Source organism: Crocuta crocuta, unplaced genomic scaffold (assembly GCF_008692635.1).
Source record: "Crocuta crocuta isolate KB4526 unplaced genomic scaffold, BGI_CrCroc_1.0 scaffold4, whole genome shotgun sequence".
NCBI lineage: Eukaryota > Metazoa > Chordata > Mammalia > Carnivora > Hyaenidae > Crocuta > Crocuta crocuta.
The window spans coordinates 1,426,084-1,452,380 of record NW_027529996.1 but is presented as its reverse complement, the minus strand read 5'-3'; the positions used below and the strand labels follow the sequence as shown (position 1 = coordinate 1,452,380).

At 38.8% G+C, this 26,297-nt stretch overlaps 1 protein-coding gene across 3 annotated transcripts in view; it reads right to left on the bottom strand.

The window, feature by feature from the left end:
* Positions 1-25,494, bottom strand: part of MROH2B (maestro heat like repeat family member 2B) — a 59,705-nt gene extending 34,211 nt beyond the window's left edge. Inside the window, exons 1-18 of one of the 3 annotated variants that reach the window (XM_077763443.1) lie at positions 25,017-25,494; positions 23,408-23,469; positions 21,811-21,921; positions 20,159-20,318; positions 19,340-19,438; positions 16,550-16,704; positions 14,093-14,233; positions 13,644-13,736; positions 13,483-13,552; positions 11,727-11,840; positions 10,745-10,818; positions 8,170-8,292; positions 7,015-7,128; positions 5,024-5,180; positions 4,836-4,876; positions 3,793-3,934; positions 3,229-3,272; positions 1,135-1,242 (exon numbers count right to left, since the gene is read on the bottom strand). In XM_077763443.1, coding sequence (XP_077619569.1) covers positions 1,135-1,242; positions 3,229-3,272; positions 3,793-3,934; positions 4,836-4,876; positions 5,024-5,180; positions 7,015-7,128; positions 8,170-8,292; positions 10,745-10,818; positions 11,727-11,840; positions 13,483-13,552; positions 13,644-13,736; positions 14,093-14,233; positions 16,550-16,704; positions 19,340-19,438; positions 20,159-20,318; positions 21,811-21,921; positions 23,408-23,469; positions 25,017-25,044 — 1,836 coding nt within the window. In that variant the 5' untranslated portion in view covers positions 25,045-25,494. The remainder of the gene's footprint in view (positions 1-1,134; positions 1,243-3,228; positions 3,273-3,792; positions 3,935-4,835; positions 4,877-5,023; positions 5,181-7,014; positions 7,129-8,169; positions 8,293-10,744; positions 10,819-11,726; positions 11,841-13,482; positions 13,553-13,643; positions 13,737-14,092; positions 14,234-16,549; positions 16,705-19,339; positions 19,439-20,158; positions 20,319-21,810; positions 21,922-23,407; positions 23,470-25,016) is intronic. The other 2 variants (XM_077763442.1, XM_077763441.1) reach the window with 2 other exon arrangements.
* Between the last annotated feature and the right edge of the window lie 803 nt (positions 25,495-26,297).

The following is a 26,297-nucleotide window of genomic DNA, read 5'->3' as shown; positions in this document are numbered from 1 at the left end:
GGTAGTTTGCTATGCAGCTAAAGCTAATTGGTACACTCTTACTTTCCTGTTGTTACGTATAATGGCTGAGAGCCATTTAACAGCTTCAACTGCTCTGCCTACCCATGCTACCACTCCTTGGACTCATCTCGTGAGTCTGGAAGGTGTCAGATGAACGGCATTACTTAAGATGCACAAGTCTAGTTCATATACGAGAATATGAGGCATTGCTCACCAAATTTTCCTGATGAGTGTGTCTGCAGGCTTGGTAGGCCAATCTGGAGAATCAGTACTGTCCCAAATCAGAGAATCAATCAATGAGAGGGACTTTGAATATTGCATAGGACAGTTGAAAGTTGATAGTAAATAATTTGTTGGAACAGATACTTAATACTAGAACTGATGACTTAGGAAATGTTTTCCCAGGAAAAAACATTAGAAATGATATAACCATAATGATAACTTTGATCTACTTTTTATGGAGCACAATTCTTGGGCCAGTCACTTCACCAGTCACTTTATATATTTTATCTCACTGAACCCTTATAACACTATAATTCTCAGAGCAGGGTATGATTTCCATTTTAGATGAATATCCTGAGGGTCCAGAGAGGTTAAGTAATTACCTACAGTTACACAAGTAATAAGTAGCAGAAGCTGGATTTAAATCCCTTTTGGAATGGATGATTACAACTCAGAGGGTTAGGTAAAAGCCATCTGGGAATAGAAGAAGGAATGGTCTGGTCTTTGGGCATTCTTTTAGTTCTAAGTTTTTGTTAAATTGTAGTAGATGGTTTCTTGTAGCCCACCTCACAAAAGTGGCACAAAGGACACCAATACATGAGCTGACATTAAATCAGTACTGTGACAGGGACTACTATTTTCCTTCATTATCTATTTTTCTTCCTTCTTTAAAACAGAACACCTGAATTTCAGCTAGGTGCATATCTATCTCAAAGGCCCCATACTACTCAGTTTTCCATACAGATAGGTGCTGTCCTATGAATAATTTTTGGTCCAATTTGTGGTGAAGGGAAGATAGCACTTTTCTAGCAATTTCTGCCTCTTTTTGGTGGTAGTACAGACAAGTTGGAAGTTGAACAGCCATTTTAGGTTATGAAGTAGGAAGTAAAGTCCCTCAGTTGAAAAACCAACCTTCTCAAGGGAGGTGTTGCTGTAACTGTCCATTTGCTGGTTGAAATCTCGACTCAGTTGAATGGTCCAGGCTATGTCACTGATCTTCCATAAAGATTCTTTGAGCAGCTGTTGCAGGGAGTGGAAGTTAGACATGAACACAACTGTTTAATGTACTTTCTTGTTACCTTAATTTTTCAAAGTATGGATATATATTGAATGAGATTGTTCATTTTCCCATTCAAAAAAGTTGGTCATTTTGGAACTTTTCCTCTTATTTTATTAAAGGTTATTTAATTATTGGGTTTCTTTTTTGGAACATCTACACCCAATGTGGGGCTCAAACTCACAACCCTGAGATCAAGAGTCACAAGTTCCTCAGACTGAGTCAGCCAGGTGTCCCTTTATTGTAATAGCTGTATTCTGTTATGTTCTGAATTCCCTTTAAGAACAAGTTGCACAGAATGTGGAAGCAACTCCATGTAGCCTTCCTTTTCCTCTTAAGTAAAAATTGCTGTAAGGCTTAAAATAGAAGCTAATCCATTCTGAAACTTAAAGTTAACATTTTTCAAGTTTTAAACAGATTTGGAACACTCCATTTGTCAATGTTAGTTTGTTTTATTATACACTAAAAGAAAGGGACAGCTTTTGAATAAAGAATTAAAATGTCTTGAAGAACCAATTAAATGTACAAGTACATTTTGCTAACTTCAATTCTAATAACTAAATATTCCTGGTTTCACCAATTGTTCTGAGCCAGGGCCTCAGTCAGTCATCTGAACCTATGTCCTTCTTCATTGAACAATACATAAAATTGTGTTTTTGTCTTTTTGGAGAATAAAATCCATTGTAATTTCTAAAGTCTATTATTTCTCCTGTGTTTTCCTTACCTTAAGCTTAGAAAAGGACATTTAATTTCAAAGCCAATGAAGATTTCTATGTATTTTCTTAACAGAAACTAATTCAGTGAATGGGTCCTTTGAGGAGAAGAAATTAAACAACTTTGGAAGTCTAAGAGAAGAAGGCACATGCAAACAGTTTGGGAAGAAGAAGACTAAATGGAAGCACCCTTGGGATTGGAAGAGGGAAAGGGATGTTCTCAAGGCTTCCCTCTGGAAAAAGAACCTTCTTTCCTAGTAAGAATAGTTACTTTAAAAAAGTAGTGGAGGGAAATAGGGCAGGAATTTTGAGAAAGAAAAGGGGGAAGATAAAAGAAGACTGAATTTAGGAGGAGAGGTAGATCCTAGAATTAAGGACAGGAGAGTAGAGCAGTTGCTTTCAAATCTCATACTAGATAGGAATCACTTGTGGGAGTCTTTAAAACACACAGTTCTCAAGAACCAGTCTTAGAGATTCTGATTCTGGAAGGGGCGGTGATGGGACATGGAGGTAATGTGGAAAGGTCACTAAAACTTGACCTTTTTAAGAAGCCATAGTTAATTTCTGTGTGGGTGGGTTCTGAATGGAGACCCTGCTAGATTAAAAGCTCCCTGCCTACAAACCCTTTGACTGCCTGGAGGCTCCTGAAATCAGAATTCTCTCTGTAGAGTCAATATCCAACTCCCACCTGCAATTTACCGTTTGGGGGATTTGTCACTATCTGTGGCACTGTTCAGTTGCAAAGGTCCAACAAGTTTATGGATGAGAGATTTTTTTTCTGGAAAACTGGTATAATGTGGTCCTTTGACTTGTAGAAATCAGGAAAAATACAGTGAGAAACAGAAAGAGGAGGAAACAGTTATATTTAGAAGCCTAGAAGTGGAAATTATGTTGATTTGCATTTCTTTATATAAACAGTAAAAGAATGCAATTACAAGGAGAAGAAAAACTGAAAATTAGAGAAGATTTAAGAAAGACACAGAGACAAATATTTGTAAGTGAAATCTTCAAAACTATCTGAAACTCTTAATCAGATTGAAGATTTAAGATTATTCAAATTATGGTGATATAAAGACTGTACTTCTGAAGTGAGCACTTCTAACATTCTAGTCCTTTTGTTAAGGAAAGGAAATATTGCTTGCTGCCCTTCAGTATTGAGATCTTTTTAGTGAAGACGGGTAACTCGAGATGATTGATAAAATCATCATGAACAATTAGCCTAGAAGTTACCCTTACCTGAAGCAGCATGGTTTCCCATAGCACGATGCTAGTGTTCTTTCCTAGAAACAGAAATTGATGCAATAAATTGAAAAAAATTGATGCTGGAGCCCCATTTCAAGCTTTACACAGGATGATTATTTCAGATGAAATTTACTATGTTGCCAGCTTTAAGTGCTAGTCAGGTGGGTGGAAAGTCTTCAATCCATGATAAAAATTTAGGCTTTTTGCTACTTTCAAGAGTAACTACTGAAGTGACTATATTTTAATATTCTAACTTAAATAGTAATAACTTATTAGAACAATACCAAAAGGGGGTCTCTAAATACAAGAAAAAGACCAGAGCAAAAGTGAAAGTTCCTGCTAAGAATGTTCCCCGCCAGATCCTCCTGTAGTACAAGTATTTGGTAGAGAAATAGAACATCAGGAGTCAAGGAAAAAATGTAGCTGTCTGCCTCTCATGTAAAGTTCATTGTTTTAACTGCCTAAAATGAGCAACTATGGTTTCAGACAGAAAAGTGGTGCCTTGTTTCTTTGTGTTCTTGCCTCCTCGGATGAAGACTGGATCCCAATGCCTCATACCTTCCAGACACTGCAGGAGCTCAGGTAAGCGTGTTTTCCATAGGTCTACCAATTTGGGGTGAATTATCTCAGGCAGTATCTTCAACAGTCCTATTGCGCCAGCGCCATGCAATTTCCCTAAACTGGTGAGTATAGATATTACCTGAAAAATGGAAGATAAAAGGCGAATCAAATCCAGGGGTATTTAAAAGTCCTACCCGCCTTTTCCATTTATCACTATCCTGGATACTCTTGATTCCTGCAGTAGACAAAATTTTAACAAATCATCAGTCTTTTCTTACTTATTTCAGAACAAAGCTAATGCTTAGACAATCCTCCCCAATTTTCATCTGAGGATAAAGGTGAAAAAATATATAGAAACCACTGACCAAAAATAAATAGTGGATACCAACATGTAGATATATTTACTAATTAAATAAGGGCCTGTAGAAATGATATTTGGAGCAAATGATACATATAGGGTGGGGGAGAAAGGAAATCTAAATAATAGATCTAGATTTAGGTTCCCCAGTCTATGGGGGAAAGAAGGAAATCTAAATAATAGATGTGGAATTTGTTTGAATGGTACTTATGGATCAAATTCAGTCCATGCTTATTTAAAAATAATAAATTAAGTTTAATAAGCATTTCAGAGTAAGAAGATAATCTTGCCAGCAATCTTAATGAGTGTCATTAGTGTAGCAGAACATTTATTATGCCTTTCTAGTGTTCCTTTTGGTTGGGAGTTGCTGTGTAATTTTTATTAACATTTATTTAGAACTGAATGATCTATGCGTTGCTTGGGTGGCTCAGTCCATTAAGTGTCTGACTTCAGCTCATGGTCTCATGGTTCATGGTTCAAGCCCTGCATTGGGTTCTGTGCTTAACAGCCCACAGAGCCTGGAGCCTGCTTCAGATTCTGTGTCTCCCTCTCTCTCTCTGCCCTACTCCCATTCAAACTCTGTCTCCCTGTGTCTCTAAAAAATAAATAAACAAACGAAAAGAACTCAATGATCTATATTGGCTTAAATCTAACCAGGATTATTTATTTGTAACTCACTCACCAGAAGCCTGGCCAGTAGCTGTTGTGGTGAAGGAAGTTTCACTAGAAAGAGAAAGCGATTTTCATTATTGCTGTAGGGGCTAGAAAAATTCAGATTGGGGTTGGGCATTATGGTCAAGGCATGGTAGCCTTTCTGGAAATGACTGTCTCATAAGAGAAGTGTTTTCCTTTGTTTTTGAATGTACACACCAGCTCCTGTAGAGATGACAAGTGCTGTTGACTCCTGGGCATTGTTCTTCTTCCTCTCCTCTGCCATAATCAAGCTTCTGATGATATTAAACAGGTAGCCCAAAGTTCCTGTATATTCTACAGGTACAACAAAAGTCAGGATTCTTGGCCATAGCACCTGTGGAAAACAAGGCACAATGCAAGAATTGCTTATTCTTTTCCATGATTTCTCCTGGGTCTTCATTCTGTATTTCCCTCTGATTTAGAGTAGGTTCTCTCACTTGCTATTTTTTTTTTTTCCGCTCCTTAGACCAAATCAAAGTGAAGCCATTATATAAAATCTCTGTGCAGCATATTCATTTTCAGGTGCTAATTGTAGCTAATTTCTACAGGGTTTGCTGCTGGAATTTGGGGCAAGACAACCCTTCATTGTGAAGCAGTGTTCTACAAAATGCAGGAAATCTAGCATCCCTGGGGTCCACTCACCAAGTGCCACAAAGCCTCTTATCAATGTGACAACCCAGAATAAGCTGTATACATCCCCAAACTCCAACACTGGAATGAACTGCTCCAAGAAAGGATGATTGGGAACAGATAGTGAATGGGTTGCTCTACTGTTGTGGTCCAGGTGCTGACCTTCTTGCTCTGGAATTCTGGAACATCTGTTTCTATAGTCAGTCTGTTTCATGTTCTCTGGAAAACTCCCTTGCCATGATGGAAACCTAGGTGTCAACATGGATTCTTCCCTTGTTCTTGTCACCCAGATTTCATCACCAAGCCCTGTCCTTTTTTCATCATAAGATCTTCCATGCCCTTCCATATCTCTTTCCTACTCTCATGACCCTGCTCCCATTCCTGTGAGTTGGATCTGATCTCAGGCTCCCTCTTTTTGCTCTTAGTCGATTCCCATGTAAACACACTGATTTCTTAAAGCTATCATTTAAAAAATTTTCTTAATGTTTATTTATTTTTGAGACAGACAGAGAAACAGAGCATGAACGGGGAAGGGACAGGGAGAGGGGGAGACAGAGACTCTGAAACAGGCTTCAGGCTCTGAGCTGTCAGCACAGAGCCCAATGTGGGGCTCAAACCCAAGAACCGTGAGATTATGGCCTGAGCTGGCCTGAGCTGAAGTCAGATGCTCAACCAACTGAGTCACCCAGGCACCCCTAAACTTATCATTTTACATGTTTAGCCTTTGCTTCACATTTTGAATGGCTATCTAACACAAGGTAGGGACTTGGCATTTTAGACCCATGAGAATATGGTCCTAGACTTCTTTTCATCATTTACTTTTAGATTGAAATGTTTCAAACTTAGTATGCATCAGAAATAGTGGTACTTATTTGCATGCAGATTCATGGGGCTTTTGCCCAGAATGTTGATTCAGTAGGTCTGGGGTATGGCCTTGAGATCTGCATTTTAAATAAATATTTTAGATCATCCAAGAATCACACCTTAAAATACCATCCTAGATGAAACTCTGATCCACTTAAATTGGTCTGTTGATTGTCTCCTATCTGTGCTATGCATTTCTGGCCTGTGACTCCTTTCTCAGGTTATTTTTGCTTACGGAAAATACAGATTATACAGATTCCGAGGCTCCTCCCCTTAAGGTGAAGATTATTCTTAAGCCTCAGGTGAAGTGTGAGAATGTGTGTTTTCAACACATTCCCAGATGAATGGGGAATGGTTAGCACTCACTGAATCAGAATCTCCAGGCATCACTTAATGTTATGTCTAGATATGTTAGGGGGAGAAGAGAAACAATATATTACGGTGCTTGTAAACTGTCATTGGTTATCCAGATATGAGATCATGAATTAATTTCAACACCTGTTTTTGAGAAACTACTATGTTTTGGGCACCGAGCATAGTAATGCACTTCCTCTAGTGAGAGCATCAAAAAGCTGATGACACATGAAGTACAAATTCATGTCGTTATTCCTAAATGGTCAGAGCTTTAGAAAGATGATTAAAGAAACTGTCAGTGGTGACAAAAGACCCCTTACCTGGGGCATTCCAATGACCAGTGGGTCTAGGGTTTTTAAGACCTCAAGGCTTATGTCCTGAACAGATTTCTCTCCCTCTTCCTCCTCATGAGAATTAGGTTTCATTGGTTTTTCCTTCAAGAAAGATGAAACAGGTGACTTGGTTTTTTTTTTAATATTTTTTAAAAATTTATTTCTAGGAGAGAGAGAGAGAGACAGCGTGAGCAGGGGAGAGTCAGAGAGAGAGGGAGTCACAGACTGAAACAGGCTCCAGGCTCTGAGCTGGCAGTCAGCACAGAGCCGACGTTGGGCCCGAACCCACGAGCCGCGAGATGATGACCTAAGCGAAAGTCGGATGCTTAACCGACTAAGCCACCCAGGCGCCCCACAGGTGACTTGTTGATAGTCCGTTCTGTCTGCCGATTCCCTCTGACTTTACTTGGATGTGTTCTCAGACTTGGGTGGAGGATGCAGTGACTCAAATTAAGGGGCTCAAGGAACCCAGAAACCTTGGTCTTCAGTATCTAATTTCTGTTTTAAAGTGCTCCTTGGAGGAATGGGTTAGAAAAAAACCCTGCTGGATAAAACAGAAAAGCAAAAATTGTGAGCATCCTTGAACTGCAGATATTCTCTCTCTTCCTCAGCCCTTTGCCATTTTCTCTGGGGCAAAATTTTCAAAGGCACTGCTTCCTAGTGGAGTGGACTGTACTTTCAGCTGTTGTGGTCTTGCTAAGATCACAGAGATCTTACCCACATACTCTTCAGGAAGTCAACCCCAGCGCAGCAGGCGTGGGTGTCTCTTGTTCTCTCTGAAGTAATTCACTTTCTCCACCCCTGTCCCAGACCTTTGAGGGCAGGCTGTCTCCTCCTTAGGGAAAACTATGATTTCACCTACCTTGGGTTCATCATAAGTTGAAAGTGATATCAGTGAAAGAGAACTGAGAACACTAGAGGCTGAAAAATCTATCAATAAAAGTGATAGAATAATAAGATTGAAATGTAACTTCTAAATCAGTCATTGAATTGAGCCCCAGCCATTAAAACCAAACCAAACCAAACCAAACCAAACCAAACCAAACCAATCCAAACCAAACCCAAACAAAACAAAACAAAGCCAATTGAGTCAACTGTCCTTGTTACAGTATAGCTTTCAAAACTGCACCCTCTTCCTCATACCAGATTCTGGTTGGACATGGCAAACTGGGAGAAGATGTAATCAATCAGTGGCCACCCTTCCCGGGCTTCAATGTAGCATTTTTCACACATGGTTTGGATGAGAAGGAGAGTGGAATTCCTCACCTAGAATCAGGAAAATGTATTTGCAACATTTTACTACATTGGGCCGAATATAAATTTAGTTTCTCCTATTTAGTGGGAACTTTCCAAAAAGGAGTAGAAATTGAATGATGGTACTATAAATAGATGGAGCAGGAAGTAAGCTATAGCTTATGATTTGAGGGTTACAGGAAAGTCTCTCTTTCTTTTTTTAAATGTTTATTTACTTATTTTGAAAGACAGGGAGAGAGAAAGAGAACATGAGTGCATGAGCAGGAGAAGGGCAAAGAGAGAGGGAGAGAGAGAATCCCGAGCAGGCTCAGTGCTATCAGTAAACAGCCTGACTTGGGGCTTGATGTCATGAACTGTGAGATCATGACCTGAGCTGAGATCAAGGGTCGAATGCTTAATTGGCTAAGCCACGCAGGTGCCCCTTTTTAGTTTTCTGTTTTGTTGTTTTTGTTTTTTCTTCAATGTTTGGGAAAAGCTCTCTGCAGCCAAAATCTTTCTCCTTAGCTCCCAACACATATCCTCTATTGCTATAGATGATGAAATGTTGGTACTGTGGGCTAAAAACATGCCTTGCCTTTAAAATTCTCAATGAAAGACAGCAAGTTGAACTACAGATCTACAATCCTTTACCTACCATTTCAAAACCCAAAAAACCCTGGAAACTGGAATTCTGTTTCTTGTGTTTAGCACTAACTCATTTGGTGGCAAAACCCAGCTGACCTGTTTTAAAACTATTTGTAGTCTTTACTTATTCAATGCAGTGTGAATATGCATATATTTTCTTGCAGATATTAACGAGTTTCTTTGTGACTCCTGTCACAGTAATGTTTTTCTAAAATCAGGAAGGTTGTGAATTCTGAAACGTATCTGGCCCTAGGGATTAGAACAAGGGATTATAAACCTGTATTACAATGTTTAAATAATTAAGTTTGCTTATTGGATTGCTTCCCTGGGGGAAAGTAAGCTCAGATCTAATTCTTTACTGAATGGGTGTTTTACTGGAGAATTGGAAAGAAAGAATAATTTTGAATAGGGAGTTAGGGCCACATGGTAGCAATTAGCAATAAGCATAAAGGTACTAGTAGTCTACCTAAGTGAGGAAAAAAATTTACAAATTTTCTATTTTTGCCCGGAGAGCTAGACTTCCTTAAAGTTTCTGTCCTCTTTTATTCTACCCTAAACTTTCAGTAATTTTTCAATTGTCTTGGCCATTTACTGGGCAAGGCTTTTCTATGTAACCACTGTTTATTTATTAACTAGTATTTATTTTTTGTTTCAATTAAAATTTTTTAATGTTTATTTATCTTTGAGAGAGAGAGAGAGAACACAGTGTGAGCAGGTGAGGGACAGAGAGAGACACACACACAGAATCTGAAGCAGGCTCTAGGGTCTGAGCTGTCAGCACAGAACCCGACACGGGGGTCGAACCCACTGTGAGATCATGACCTGAGCCAAAGTCAGATGCTTAATACACTGAGCCACCCAGGTGCTCCTCAATTTTTAATTTAAATTCCAGTTAGTTAACATATAGGGTAATACTGGTTTTAGGAGTAGAATTTAGTGATTCATCACTTACATATAACACCCAGTGCTCATCACAATAAGTGCCCTCCTTAACACCCATCACAGATTTAGCCCATTTCCCTACCTACCTCCCCTCCAGGAACCCTCCATTTGTTCTCTATAGTTAAGAGTCTCTTTCCTGGTTTGCCTCTCTCTCTCTCTCCTTTCCCCTATGTTCATCTGTTCTGTTTCTCAGATTACACATGTGAGTGAAATTATATGGTATTTGTCTTTCTCTGACTGACTTATTTTGCTTAGCATAATTTTTGTTATTTACTGCATAACTTTTGTTATAATCACTGTAGACCAAAGTCTCTTAGGGGAATTTTCTTCTTTTCATTGGTTTCTGTATAGGGCTTTGATCCAAACAAAATATGGTTTTAATTTAAAAAATACGATAATTTCAAGTTTTTAAATTTGTTCCAGTACAAGTTACATATCTTTTCTGATATGGAATACTTTAATCAAATAATCATGAAATATTGTGCAATCTACTATGTTCAAGACTTTCTCTAGGTGCTCCCTGGTTGGAAAATAGGATATCTAAGCTAAAACAAAAACAAAAACAAAAACAAAAACCAAGTTTAGGGGCTATTATATTTTTGGAGAAAGGTATGTTATTTTTATAATTAGCAATTTTAAAACTATTTGAAGAGCATAGCTCTGTGATGCTCTAGGCAAAAATCTTTTTTCTCTACTGAGAAGCCCTTGAACTGAATGTACTTTAGAAGTTAACTTGATATAGTTTATCTTTCAGGGAAAGATGGAGTTCTACTAAAAATAGAATTCATCACTGAGCTCTTTATAAAGCAATCTCATAAGTAGATTCTGAAGGAATCAAAACCATTTCATTAATTCCTAAAACATCATCCAAAATCAAAGCCCCCGTTAATTCTCTTACTTTTATACTGAGGTCACCCATGACAACTTTGACTGTTCTTTCAATTGAAGTGATGTGATCCCTCAATTTGGGCTCTGAAAGACAGGGAGAGAAATTAAGAGACTGGGTTCTGTAGGAGTACAGTATGTTCTAGAACAGATGAAAATCCATTAGAGTTATGGTACATAATGGCAAAGTCTTTTGTCCACAGCATTTCATGTTATTCAATTTTCTCTTACTCTCTTCCAATTTTTAAAAGATGCTAATTGCTCTCTTTGCTCCCTATTGTATTTGGTTTCATCTTGTTTAAAATGTTAGGTTCCAAAGTGGATTCAATATGTCATGCTCAATGGATTAGCTTTACATTTTGTGAGAATATTTTATATTTCTTGTCTGCTGAGTCTTCAGTAAGTCTCAGGGCTAACTTAATTTTTAAAAATATTATAATGTAGGGCAAAAATGAATTCTCATATTTTATTGAATCCATGATATCATCAATTCTATAGACATCATTATTTTATATTGTACCCAAAACCCCCTTAGAGTGGCTGATTATAATTAAAGATGCTATCAATTATGAGATGCACTCCAATATCATGAAAGTATATACTGCTTGGCATTAATGAAATATGATATTTCATTAAATTCTGCCCTTTTCTAAATGTACTAATCTCTAGAATATTGTGCATCCTGTCCCACCTACTCCCTATTTATTTGGCCACTTAACCAACTTACTAGATCTTTCAAATTTTAAATTTGATTCTCAAGTATTCTACTTCTCCTTCTCAACTAGGTATATCCATAAATATCATGAAAGAAGAGAGGTAATTGAAAATGCCTGTTTAAAATTAATAGATTGTAGATGACAGAGAAGACAGAGCTTCACTTGAATGTGATCATTGATAAACAACCTCAAAGACATAGAATAGAATTAGAGAATGCATGGTCTTCAGTTTGCTTCTTGGCACAAGATAAACCCCAGTGGCTTCATCCCTTTGCTTACCCTCAGCATTGATAGCTGATCTTAACAAAGTCAAGATTCCCGTTCGAATGGTTTCATTATTACTTCTCAACTGTTCATCAAAAAATTCCATCAGGTCTGCAGGGTTGGAATGGGCTGAAAGTTGAAAAAATGCTGGAGTCACAAGAACTCATTTTTCACATTAGGGAAAAATACTTGTGAATGGAAAAAGGAGAATTCCATGAAGATTGTCACAGTGACTCTTAGGTTGGTAATTAGAGTTTATGCCATCGGTGCATCTTTAGCGCTACAGAATTAGGCAATTGGGTCACTAAGAGAGATTTATATACTTAGGTCCACATCTGTTCATGCCTGTGAATATGACTTTATTTGGAAATGAGGTATTTTACAATGGAATCCAATTAAGATAAAGTTATTAGGGTGGGTCCTAATTCAAGAGAGGAGGAAAAGAGAGGAGACATGGGACAATGTCTTGTGAACATGGAGGCAGAGGTTGGAGTGATGCTTCACCAGTTGTGGAACTAGAGAGCTACATGGGTAAGGCAGGAAGCAGGAGAGACAGAGAAAGCCTGATTGGAGTAGAGCAGTTTAGGTTCACAATGATCAGAGATAAAGTAAAACAGTTAATTACATTGACCACAGAACAGAGGAAAAAATAAAAATAAGGGGATCAATTAGAAAAGACCTAGGACATAATAGAAAGGTGTGTAGTGAAGTAATAGAAATGACATATTTGGGGGAGGGGAGGTGTATGGGAGGTATGGGATTGCTCTTGTCCTTACTTCTCAGGGTCTGTGTTGGAACACAGTTTATATACTGGCTCTGAGACCTTGGTGCTTCCTCTACAACTCGTTCTTGGTATTCTAACCAGACAATGACTGGGACTGTGATGTGAGAGCAGGAAGGAAAGGGAAAGAGTGAGGGAGGGAGAGAGAGAGAGAGAGAGAAGGAGGAATAGATACTAAGAGATAACCAGGGGGAAAAAAGCATGATTTTGGGCTTGACACAGTTTCAAATAATCTCAAATACCAAGAAAAAAGCATTTCCTATCTCTAGGATTCCCAATTCACTCTTGCTTGCCTAGAAATAAATCCATGCATATGCATTAATTTTTGACAAAGGAGCAAAAAATATATTAGGGAAAGGTTAGACTCTTCAATAAATCATATTGGAAAAACTGGATAGCCACATGCCAAAGAATGAAACTGGATCCTTACCTTATACCGTATACAAAGATCAAATTAAAAAAAAAAAAAAAGACATGAATGTAAGGCCTGAAACCATAAAACTCCTGGAAGAAAACGCAGGTGGTAAAAGCTCCTTGACAGTGGTCTTGGAAATTATTTTTTGGATTTGACACCAAAAGCAGAAGCAACAAAGGCAAAAATAAATAAGCAGAACTATATCAAGCCAAAAATCTTCTGCTCAGCAGAAAAAAACCACATGAACAAAACGAAAAAGCAACATATGGGATGGGAAAAATATTTGTCAACCATGTATCTGGAAAGGGGTTAATCCTCAAAATATGTCCGGAAATTTTCGGATTTTAGAACTGAAAGTAAAGGACTTGAGGGGAAACCACGATGATTGATTCCCCTACCTGTTAGGCTTCTCTTGGAAACAGGTAGGCTAGGGAGAGGCACAGAATACTGTGAGTTTGGAGCAATGTTGTGTGCGTGCAAAATAACTCATGTGATAGTTTGCACATCCTTCATCATCATTGTCATCATTGCTGGGAGACATTTTTATTAAAAACCCTCTGGATGCTGGGTCCTACCTAGAATGAGGAAACAGCTTGAAGCTTCGATTTCATTTTCCTTTACTGGAGGCTCTGCAACGCTGCACACCTGAATGAGAAAGAAGAACCAGGAGGGAGATGTTAACAACAGAAACCCAGTGAAAATGAAACAATCAGATCTGACAGCAGGATTTTCTTACCTGGTGGAGTAAATTGACGAAGATGGTTTTTCTCAAGCCCTTTGGAAGGGCAACGTCATAAAGGACCACCGCGGTCAGGATTTGTTTCAGACTCTAGAATGGAAGCTCTCAAACATTAGTTGGAGGCTGCCCGTGAAGCAGTAGCACAGGATGTGGAAGACAAATAATTATGGTCTGTGAGGCGAACGAACCCATACCCTTCCTGCAGTTACCAGTTTTCTTTAGCAATTCAGTGCCTCAGCAGCTGGAAAAGAAAATTCTTAATCTCTTTTTGGAAAGTCCATCACCCAGCTATGTTAACCTCTTCTCTACTTCCTAGTCCTCAAAAAGTATTTAAGTTCAGCTGCCCAGACCAGTATTTCAGTTCCCCAGGGCCTCTTGAGATTTACTGTCTTCCAGGATGGTTACCAGTAGACTGTGAATCAGTTCCTTTAGGGCGTGGCTCTTACCTGAGTGACGTGGAAATCGATCTCTTTGTCTTTATACTGGTTCAGGAGCCAGGGTACCTGGTCCAGGGCGTAGTCACAGAGGTCTTCCCGATGAAGCAGCAGGCTCACTGTGGGACCGTGCGCCTTAACGATGGCCAAAGTCTGCAGAGACAGCAAACAAATACCACTTGTAATATTTCACTATGCTTTTTGTACATTTCTCAGAACACCAGGAGCTTTCCACNGCTTTCCCCCCCCCCCCCCCAAGAACTTTCCTCACTGTTTTCAGCCAAGAAAGATTCCTTCACATAATGGTTAGGTTAAGATCATCGCATGAGACAGTTATGTTTATGTTTGTATTTGTAGCTATATCTACATCTACATCTATGCTGTTACTCATTTTAGTATTTTCCCTCTCTCCCCATTTCTTTCTTAAGAAAAGCTTTCTTAAATCTTTCTTTAATAGTCACTATCTTTCAATATGCTAACAAATTTAAAATTTCCCTCATATTAAAACAATTCTTGGACTCCTAGACCCCAATTCTGTTTCTTTCCTTAAAAAAGTAGAAATGCTGAATCTGTAAATTCTACTTCTGAAACTATTACACTATATGTTATTACACTATATGTTAACTAACTAAAATTTAAATAAATACTCAAACAAACAAACAAACAAAAAAGCAAAGCTCTCTGAAAGACAGGTCTACATTTGCTATCTCCACTTCTCACTTCTCACTTACTCCTCAATCCATTATAATCTGGCTTCTATTGACACACAAAAATGAACATGTATAAAATATAAATGTAAATAGGTTGATTACTAAAGTTTAGAAATCACAAAATTATGATGAAGAAAAAAACACAATATTCACTTTGCTAATAGTATCCGTAGTCCCCAAAGATAATCACTGTTCAGTGTATTTTAATATGATTTTTATTTATTTGAAATTTTCTTTTCTATATTTTCTTCATACATTTTATTTTTTTAATTGATGCCATTCTTTAAAGTTCTACATTCTACTTTTTCTACCTAATATTATATGATGAATTTTGTCTGTCAGCTAAGTTTTGTCATACAGCAAAGCATCTCGAAACTTGGTGGCTTATAATAACAACCATTTATTTCTCTCAACTGTGTGTCAGCTGGACGATTCTTTTAAGCAATAGAGCATTTCCAAGCAATGGACACTTTTCAAGATTATTCTTGTTTGAGAACTGAAACAATAGACTCCATGGATCTCCCTTTGCTTCTCAAAAATTATTCCTTGCTTAGAACCCTTTGAAAGGTCTTTCATTTCCTATTAAAAAAAAAGTCCAAGCTCCTGTGTAGCATTCAAGGCTCCTCATTATGTGGCCAAGACCACCTTTCTGGTTTCACTTATTTCTGCCCTTTTATATTCCCCTTTCTCTTCTCCCCTTCCTTTCTCCCACTGGACTCATTCAAGTGTGCAAGTTATCTCGTCTCAGCCTATGCTTCAGTGGGCTTTGTTGCCTCTTTAGGGAATGGATCTTGCCTGCACTGAATGTCTTTATAGGCTGCAAGCTCAGTTTCAATGTCACGGCCTTTCCAGTACTCACCACAGGAGTTAAGTGCTTCTCTCTCTGTGTTTCCTTATTACTTTGTGTACCTTCTTGTCACTTGTCTCACTCTTCCTGTGGGAAGCTAGGAAAGTGCTTGGCAAATTTGTATTGAATTTTGTTTTTTTAGGTGCCTTAAAGAAAAGACTTCTATAGGTTATTTTAAAAGTTTCATGTTTGCTAATGATTTAACTACCCCAGCGTGTTAAAAAAATAAATGCTTTGGTAGCTTAAAGTATAGAAAACAAACTGAACTAGAGAAAGCTATGTGTTACATCTTTTATAATATATACATTATATATATTTTATACCCATAAAAGACCTAAAAAGGATTTAAGTTAGCCTACATTTAAAAATTATACCAATAAGCATGGGATTATATGTGAATGCACTTTGTTACCTATTCTGTGCAAGATATTACAATATTTTGAAGCACATTCTTTAGATGTTATTTTATTTCATTGTCATCTACATTGACAAAGTAAATTTCTGTGGCTCTTGCTTTTCTTAGTCAACAACTCAACCCAAATGTGGGTTATGATATATAAGGCATGAAGTAACTGTCAATATATTTTACTCATTTTCAGTGATTTATTGTTCTTTCTGTACATGGGAATGTCAGTTCCATGGGAGTGGTGATTTTGGTCTGTTTGACCCCTGCTGTATCTCCAGCATGTGGAACAGTGTCTGATATGTCATGGGGACTCAATAAACATTAGTTCAATAATGAATAAACAGTGATTTGAAACAGGAAAAACAAGAAGATATGATAAACCTGATAAATCACAACTCATAGCTTTCCAAAACAACTGAGACTAATTATCGTGTCAGAAAGAGTAGAGCAAGTTCAACCAGCATGGAAGGAGAGCTAGCCTGAGGCATGTTGAGGTCGCCACTCACTTGCGCGGGTGAGGTAATGGGGACCCACATCTCCATTATATACCGGAACAGCATGAAGATCTTGTCAGAGAGTCGGTTGGCATCCAATCTGGGATACGGGAAGTCTCTCCAGTGGTTGACGTACTTGTAAATGGCCTTGCTGAACTTCTCAAGGGCTGCATTTAAAAAACAACCACAGACTGAGAAAAATCTAAAGGTGGGAGGGACCATAAAATAATTTGAGAAGAGTGTGCTGATGATTAACAAATGTGTAATAGTTTCTATAAAATGTTATGACTGTACCAAATAAGCATATAAAAAGTATTCAGCCACATTAGTGAAATGCAAATTAAGACCATAATGAGATATTAGAACAAACCCTCTGAATTGCTAAAATTTCAGACAATTTTAAATGTTGGTAAGACTAAAGTGCAGCTGGTATTTTCATATACACTGAGGGGAGCATGAACTGATATAAACACTTTAGAAAGCTGTGTGACACTATCTACCAAAGTTGAATATGTGTTCTCCATGACCCAAACATTCCACACCTAAGTTTATAGTCATTAGCTACACAACTATATAGGAATTAGAAATCTTATACAAGAATGTTCAAATTCACTTTTTTGGGGTAATAACCTCAAACAGGAGATAGTCTAAATATCTGCCAACAGGTAGGGTGGAAGAATTGTACTACAGACATGTAGTAGTGTACAGAAGTGAACGTGGACTATAGTTTCACACAACAATATGTAGGATCTCACAAACAGACAAAACTAATCTATGGTTGTCAGGGTTGTGGTTACCCTTGGAGAGGATGAAGATGGTGATGATTGGGAGAAAAGATGAGGTGGCTTCTGGGGTATTAGTAATGTCCCACTTCTTAACCTAAGTGGCAGTATGTTCATTTTGTGACAATTCATCAACCTGTACACTTCTGATTTCTATGTATTTCCATGTGTCTGTTTCCCTTCAAAAAATAATGTTGGGCCTGAAAAATATTTGTACCACCAACCTATACATACTTGCGTCGACTGCATTAAATAATATTATTTGTTTCTTCAGCCCTCATGTTTTACTAGATGATAAAGAAAATTCATGGTCTACTCCTTAATTATACTTCACATGCAAAGAATACTCTGGAAAGATCCCGAGTATCTTAGAGCTGGCCATTTATTGGCTAATTCACATTCTCATCAAACCGATAATCTCCTGCTATGCTTTGTCATAATTGTGTACGTGTGTGGGTGTGTGTGTTTGTCTTGCACTGGCCTATAAACAACAAGAAAAAAAGGATGTCTTATCTATTAATGGTATCTGAAACAATGAGCACAACGTCTGCTTACTGACTGATTGAATGAAGAGCTAGATGAATGGATGGATGACTACAGAACTTTATACCTGTTCTTTAGCGGCAGACAGGCAAAAATTGCTTTAGGACCAAAGGGTCCTAGATAACTTTATAACACAAAGACAGAGAATCCCTTATTCAATGCCATGATGATTTCTAATTTTATTTCCTTTTCCCTGTTGGTTGTTGATATTGCAGATAGAAATGCTATTACAGGCACCAAAGTTTATTTGCAAGAACACAATGTTAGCTGTGATAGTAAGTACGGAAAATAAAAAGTATTGGAAAGTGGGCTAATCTAGTGTAATTGCTTAAGTCCTTGAGCCAGACTGTCTCAATTCAAATCTTGGCTCTGCCACACACTAGCTGTGACTGCAGGCAAGTGGTTAACCTTTCTATGTCTCAATTTTCTCATCTATGAAATGGAGGAAAAATGTTACTTACCTAATGGGGTTTTTGTAGGGTTAAAGGAAACAATAATCTTAAAATACCCAAAGCATTGCTCAGGCGCATAGTAAATTCTCCATATGTATCAGATACAAATGTCGCCTTCACTGAAGACAGAACAAGAAGAAATAGACAAAACAGAGCAGAAAAAACTTGGCTGATAGGTAAAGGTGACATTCCTGACACCATGGGCTTTTAAATATTACCAAGTAGTAGTGTTGGGGGTGTCAGAGGTGAGAGGGATCTTAGTAATCACTTTATTTAATGTGTTTAGGGTGAAAATGAGATTGAGAGAGGGAAGAATCACCTGATGGTTCAGTGGATGATCAGACAGAGAAGTCTAGGTCTCCAGCCTCATCCAAGAAGCCCCTCATTGTGCTGTAAATGTTTTTTTCCTAGGAATTCCAGAGCATGTTTTTCTTTGTAGACTCTTGATTACTATAGATGTATTTCAGCTTGGGGTGGAGAGGAGATTTGTAACCCATAGTTTGTTTACCTATTTTCCTTAATTTTATGATTGCTTGTATTTTGACTGGTTTGATTACTTATCATTATTACAATATTGCATTATAAAGAGATGTCAAAATTTAGTCTACTGCTAAGAGCTGGTGAGCTCCTAGAACTATTGTGGGGAAAGCATGATGGAACTAAGAAGGAGGCTAGAAGTGGAGGCCCTTTAGGGCAGTGAAAAGAGTATAGATGGGGTGGACACATAGACATGAATGCTACCTCTCCATCACATTGACTGTCACCACTTTAAGGCAATTGTTTAATTTCTATGACCCTCAGTTTCTCATCTGTAAAAGGGGGTAATAGTACTTACCTTGCTTTGAGGACTGAGAGAGAGAATTATAATTGCTGTGAGGATTGAGAGAGAAATTCCTATGCAGTAGGCACTCAGTAAATGGTAGCTATTATTATTAGAAAGAGCGTAACTAGAGTGAAAGGAAAATTAAACATTTGCTCAATTCATAGTGTGGTCTTCATAAAGAGGGAACCATAGGGATACCCACCAATACAGAAAACTTCCTTCATTCTTTCCTCTTGGGCCAGCCTGAGCATGGTTTGCATGGTGAGCAGGGTCATCATCATGAAGGGAATACTCTGGGTCACTGCCAAGAGGGGTGCAAGAGGAGAAAAGCATTATCCTCTCACTGGGATGTTCTGTGGCTCTTCGTGTCAGCAACAAGCATTTTAAGGCTGCATGGGTGACACAGACAAGGGGCAGCCGGAAGATGTCCTCCTGTATCCCTCTCTTGCCCTAATGCCTGGCTGTAGTTAGAGAATCAAGGAGCAGTTGGTTTAAAATAAGGTGCAAGCTATGAAGTCACTTGCACCTGTATCTTGGTAGCAATTGCTTGTTTGAATATTTTATTAATGTCCATCTCTCCCACCAGAAGTTTCCTACATCCCCAAGGCCTAGCATAGGTAATAGACACTCAATAAATAAGTAAACAAACAAACAAACAAATAAAATATCTGGTAAGTAAAATGGTGTAGAAAAAAATCATAACAAACCCTTAGTTCATGTAAGTGTCCAGTGGTTTGTGGAACGTGCCATGTGGGAAAAGGGCTTTGGCCAAAACAAAGCCAGGTGAAAGGGAAGGTGAGGGTGGAAGGGAGTCTAGCCAAATCCAGAGCAGCATGGACTGCCGGTGGGCCAGCAGGCTCACCTATGCTCAGCAACAGCTGCCTAAACCCTGCTATTGATATTCTTTAGTACAGCAGAAAGGATATATGTTCTCCTTTCTGCTGTTTGCAGCCATTTGGTTTTAGACAATTAGTCAGGGTAGTTGTTTCCCAGGAAAATGTGGAAGTTATTCCCTCCATACCGTAGCTTGTTGCCAGTTCAGCCAAAGCAAGCACAATGAATTCATTTGGTAGCTCCAGTATCCTGAAGTTACTTTGGACTTCATACATCACAGAGTTGAAATCATGTGCAGCAAGAGACACCAAAACCTCACCTGCCAGCATTCTGGTTTCTCTGAGGATCTGAGAAAGAAAAGGAAAATAATAATAACAACTAGAGAAAGAGCAGAGTGAGTTTGCAGAGAGGTAACAGTCTAGCTAATATTGGCCTTGGGATAGAGAGAACAGGCTGCTACTACTCCAGGGCAGAAGCCTTTAGAGTAATGGTCAGTAGCTGTCAAAATGGAAGTTATTTATTTTTTTAAGAGAGAGAGCATGAGCAGGGGAAAAGGGCAGAAGGAAAGAGAGAGTATCTTAAGCAGGCTCCACGCTCAGCAAGGAGGCCGATGAGGGCTTGATCCCGTGTCCTGAGCCGAAATCAAGAGTTGAAAACTCAACCATCTGAGCCACCCAGTTGCCCCCAGATGTGATTTTAATGAATTTTTAAAACTATGTTTTAATAAATTTCTTGTAAATTTAAGATCAAGATATGTTTTTTTGCTAGTTGGCTAGGCACTATGAACCTAGGATTTATGCTTTGTGTTTAAGTGATGAATCACTACAGTTGAAAGACTGAAGGGAATGGTGGAAGGGAAATGGGGCCAAGAGTCTAGAGTTTGGAGTCTTAGTATTGTCCTGATCCAGGTATCATTGATACTGGGGATATTTGGAGGGACTTCTGGTTTTGGTAATACTCAACTAGGTAATTTGATCAATGATCAATTTTCCTGCTGAGGAAAATAAAAAGAGCTGGACAAGATATTTAAAAGTATACTCATAAAAACATCCCAACATAGGGTGGAATGAATTATTAAGTTGAGATCAGGAAAAGATTGGGAATCTGGAGACATAAGTTCTATATTTGAGGCCACTTTGCAGTATTTTGGGAAGAATCAACAGAATTTAGGACCAACAAATGGGTAGACCTCGGCCATCCCACTTCTCATCTTTTGGTCTAAGACCCCAAAAACCTGCATTTAAATTAAAGGTTCAATTGGCCCTCCATGAACTGTAGTCCAACTTGGATTCACAGATGTGCTCTGCCTCCCTCCCCTCACCCCTCTCCAAAATCTCAAGTCCTGAAATTAATCATAGATTGTTAGTACCCTTGACAGATAACAAGTAAAAAAATCCTTTCTGGAAGAAAATAACATCTAGGACTCAAATTATTTCTACAAATAAATTTTTAAATATAATGCCTAGCATATGTAGATAAGTAGGCACATGAAGAAATCACAATTCATATGGAAAGGAAAAAAATTAGATTCTAGTTACTTGTTCTGTCAATAGCTGTGTTACTTTGAAGAAAATAAAATCTCTCCAAGCATCAATATGTTCATCTAAGAGTGGAATGGATAATATTATCTCTCAAGTCTCTTTTAGCTTTGCCTCAGTTTCCTTATCTGTGAAGGGATAAATAATAGGTATTGTAATAATACTATGAACAAATGAAAGTGATTTGAGGTGCAGACAGCAATGTACAAGAAGCTTATAAATGTCTACATGGATGCAGTTATGTCACTTAAGGACCTGTTGCTGGCCCTGACATGGATTCATCATCAAAAATAAAACTTACAGTGTTGTCTCTCATGTCCTTAGAAGCATAATAAATCAGCCGTTGGACAATTGCATCATCCAAGATGTCAGTATTCTGAATGATGGAAGTGAGATGACTATAAATGTCTTCCTGTGGACATACAAGCGAATGCACAGAAATTTGAGTTGCAAAACTAAAGGAATCAGATGAAGTCCAAACGAATAACACCATCAAGCTGAGCAATGCATTTCTACTTTACGGTGAATTTTATATATCTTAATTGGGGCTTTCTGAACATAATATGCAACTTTAGGAATGAAGGCTTATATGTAAAGCAAAGTTCTTTCTGAAAACTATCTTAACCTGACAACAATACTTCGATGAAATCTAACTGAAGGTGGAGACAGCTTAGCTAACATATCAAAGTCTTGAAAATCACCGTTGTAGGGCCCTCCGGGGACTGGAAATGCCCATTACCCTAACTACTACTCCCACAAGGGAGTGACTATGGTAATAAGGAGCACATTGTGATTCCCCAAGAGGCTGATAAGCTATGAAGCTAGACCCTTAGAGAGATTCATAAACCCTTGGCTTTAGTTCTGCCTTATAGAGAGAAAGCTGTGAATTCCTTTGGACAGATCTTAGCCTTTGGAAATCATGGGGCTTGGCCAGGCGCTGTGTGAGAGGTCTCTTCTAAATCCCTTAGGTAGCCACACGGCCTTTGATAGATGAGAGACCGGTGTTATGAAAAGCCCACAGCCTCAAGCACCTTGCCTTCGAGGTACTGTGCCCAGGTTGAAGGTGTGAAATAACTCCCTTGCATAAGAGATTCTGATATACAGTCAGGGTTGAGAACCACTGATAAAAGTATATGTAGGCCCCACCCTTCACAGAGAGGCTGCATTGAATCATGACTAGGAGCATTTTTTTTTCCTTTTTCCCTTTTCTTTTCCTTCCTTCCTTCCTTCCTTCCTTCCTTCCTTCCTTTCAAGTTAGACAGGCTTGTGTTTGGATGTAGTTTTGCTGTTCTAGTCATGTAAATGCTCTGGGTCTCACTCTTCTTACCTGTGAAATGGAAACAGCTATACCTACCTCATAAAGGTGTGAGGAGTGAATAATATACAATTAATTCACTATTGTTTGGAAAGCATCTAGTGTGCTGCTTCCCAGACAAGCGTCCTTGGAGGTAGATGTTATTTTACAAAAGGTTGTTGAAGCCAAGAAAGCCTTCACATCCCAGAGAAAGAAATCTCTAATTGTGAAACAGTATCACAGATGAGTAGGGGAGATCTCTTGGGATGTTCATAGGAACTCTGAGCTCATTCAGGAGGAGACTGTAATCCACATGGTTGTGAGTCTGACGTCCCCCTCGTACCAAATCTGTGGTTCAAGGTCATGGAAAGGGGCTTTCTTTTGCTAGCTTCCATAATTGAATACTTGGATTTCTCAAATACAAATGCCATTGTTTAAACATTATAATGACTTCCATTATAACTGTATTTTCCGAATGATTGAATGCCACGTAAGAAGCCAGAGAGAAGAGAGGAAGTGAAGGCTAAGAAGGAGGTATATGAAATGTTGCAATAATTAGACTAGAAAAAGAAATGCAAAAGACATTTTTCTCTGTTTTCCTTACCTTACTAATATTATCTTCTATGTTCAGCATGCCTAGAGTGAGGTTAATATCTCCAAAAGTCTCTAAAGTGCACAGAAAAAGAATTAAGTCTCTGCTGAAATGCTCTCCTATTAATTACAATGCAATAGTTACAGAATATTTTTTTTCTATTGCCTTCTCTCTCTCATTCCCTCCCTCTCTCCTTTGCCCCCTATCGCCCTTCTTCTTCTTTTTTAATGTTTATTCATTTTTCAGAGAGAGAGAGAGACAGAGAGAGAGCGAGAGCGAGCGAGCAGGGTAAGGGCAGAGAGAGAGGGAGACACAGAACCTGAAGCAGGTTTCAGGCTCTGAGTTATCCACACAGAGCCCAAAGCGAGATCATGACCTGAGCTGAAGTTGCCACTTAACCAAATGAGCCATCCAGGCGCCCCTCTTCTTCTTGACTGTCAACTCTGATGGCAAGAGCTGTGTCTTATTCATATTTCATATACTTGACATACTTGCTAATAGCAGATACTTAGTATTTTTTTCAAAACCTGAATAAAAGGGGAAGGGGAAGATGAAAGTTGCTACATTGCTAATTATCTCCCCTGTCATGTAGGTATCACCCTATACGTGCTCCCCATCAAGGCTAAGCTCTCAGATGCCATGAGATGAAACCCTTACACCCTTGAATGTGAGAAGGCAATGGTGTGATATAGCTGTTGGACTTTCACTTCCTCTCAGCACCTCATCAATGTTGTTTTCCATACTTTGACCACCTCTGGCCTACCTCTCTTTCCCATTGTCTAAACTTCTAGCCTTACCAGGTCCCTCTTCTGGTCCCACACTCATGGAAACTTCTCTTTTATTTATTTATTTTTAATTAAAAAATTTTTAAATGTTTATTATTTTTGAGAGACAGAGAGAGAGAGAGTCACAGAGAGAGGGAGACACAGAATCTGTGCTGAGCTGTCAGCACAGAGCCTGACATTGGGCTCGAATTCACGAACCATGAGATCATGGCCTGAGCCAAAGTTGGATTCTTAACCAACTTAGCCACCCAGGTGCCCCAAAACTTCTTTTTTCTGATAATGACTTAAATTATTTTGACTTGCACTTTCTAGGCATATTTGTATTTGAATAAAGCTCATTGGCAAACTGAAAAAAAAAAATAGAGTCTAAGGAACTAAGCAATTTCAGGCCACATGGCAAGTTGGCAAGAGAGAAACTCTTGGAGGCAAGCCTCCAAGTCAAGCCACAGAGCCCTTTAGGACAGTGTGTTTTGGCAAAGCAGATAGGCAACTATCCTTGGAAATTAGGGGAAAATATTTCCAAAAGACTCTTCCAGTATTTATGATTAAACAAAAGACTTCTTTTGTGCTGTAGCCACTTTCTCCTCAGGTAGACTATATATTTTTATTATCTCTCAGGCTCCTAGTCTATCATTGGCCCTTTACAATCAATGTGGTTTTATTATTTTTGCATAAAAGGAGAGTAGAAAGAAATAACCTTATGCTGGTGTACCGTTTCATAACATCTTTAAGGTGTACAGATCTTCCATAATGACCCACACCATCCCCCACCCCACATATAGATATGACTGCACAGACACAAAACACTTGTCTCCTCTGGATCCCGTGATGCTCACCTACGGATTCTTCCATGTCCTGAGTCATGTCTTGGCTGTTTCAGGCTCTCTAAGAGAAAGCACCTAAGTATCAGAAATAGTAAGGCTAAAAAAATTGAACAAGCAAGTTGGCAAGTTTCTCACATAAGTTTCACATAAGGTTTCCTAAAGGAGAGTCCCTCCTCCGCTTGATTGGCACCGTGATCTGGAAGCCTCCAGCGACGGGCTGCTATTGAGGAAGATGATGCTGTATTCCACCACTATGACATTTTCTTGCTTCTGAGCTCCTGCTGACCAACAAAATGGCTGCATCTCACCAAATATTGTCCCTTGGATGGAGACCAGAGCATCTGAGAGGGAAGAAATTAGAGACTGGGACTCAGACCATTTTTGTAGACCAAAGGAGTTCCTCTCCTTAAACTTGGGTCCATTGATCACAAATATGGGAATGGTTTTCAGTGGCCTGGTGTTGGTAAAGCCTTTATGGTGATGTGGTTAACTGTTCTGCTTGGTGAAAGTCAGTCACACAAACTGGGCATGCTCAGTGGACTGGAATGTCCACCAGGGGCAGTTGAATGGAATGTCCCAACTGACAGCAGCAAAGCAAAGCCTTCCCTGCTTCCCTTTCTGTTCCCCATTCCCCCTCCACCATTCACGTGGTCTAGGCCTTAACCTCACTCCAGGCTCAGGCTTTTTTTTCTTTGATTCCATTTTCTCCTTTTGTTTTCAAATCATCTTTTTTCTACCCTCCTTGACTATAATGCTTTCAACTTTACCAGTGTGGACCTAAATCTGGTCCCAATGTCCCTGACTCTAAATCTATATGACCATGGTTTTCAGTTTGTCCAGGCTGACTGTATGTTAATGTGGCAGGTGTTTTCCAGGGAAGGGGCTGCTAGGAGTCTGTAGGTCTGGTTGTGAAAGGGGCCTTGAGAAGGAGCTCATGACAATTCTCATCTGCTGCTTCTTTTCAGTTATCTCTCTTTCATTGGTGAAGTTCATTTCAGGTTCATAAGTCAAATGCTTCCTACTAAATCTTTGAATTTGTCATTCTTTTTACAGACAGATTATTTTGCATTGGCCTCAGCAAGCAGCTAGTTAAGAACATTTAGAGCTTCCCAAGTCAGCATCACTATTTCCCAGATTGTGTCCATAAGTGCCTAGTAACAGAATCACCTGGTGTGTCCTTATTTAAAATGTCCATTTCCAGGACAACTATAATGAAGGGCAGAAGTCTGTATTTTTAATGAACACCCCTAGTGATTCTTGGGCTCACTAAAGTCTTAGAAGCACTGCCTAAGA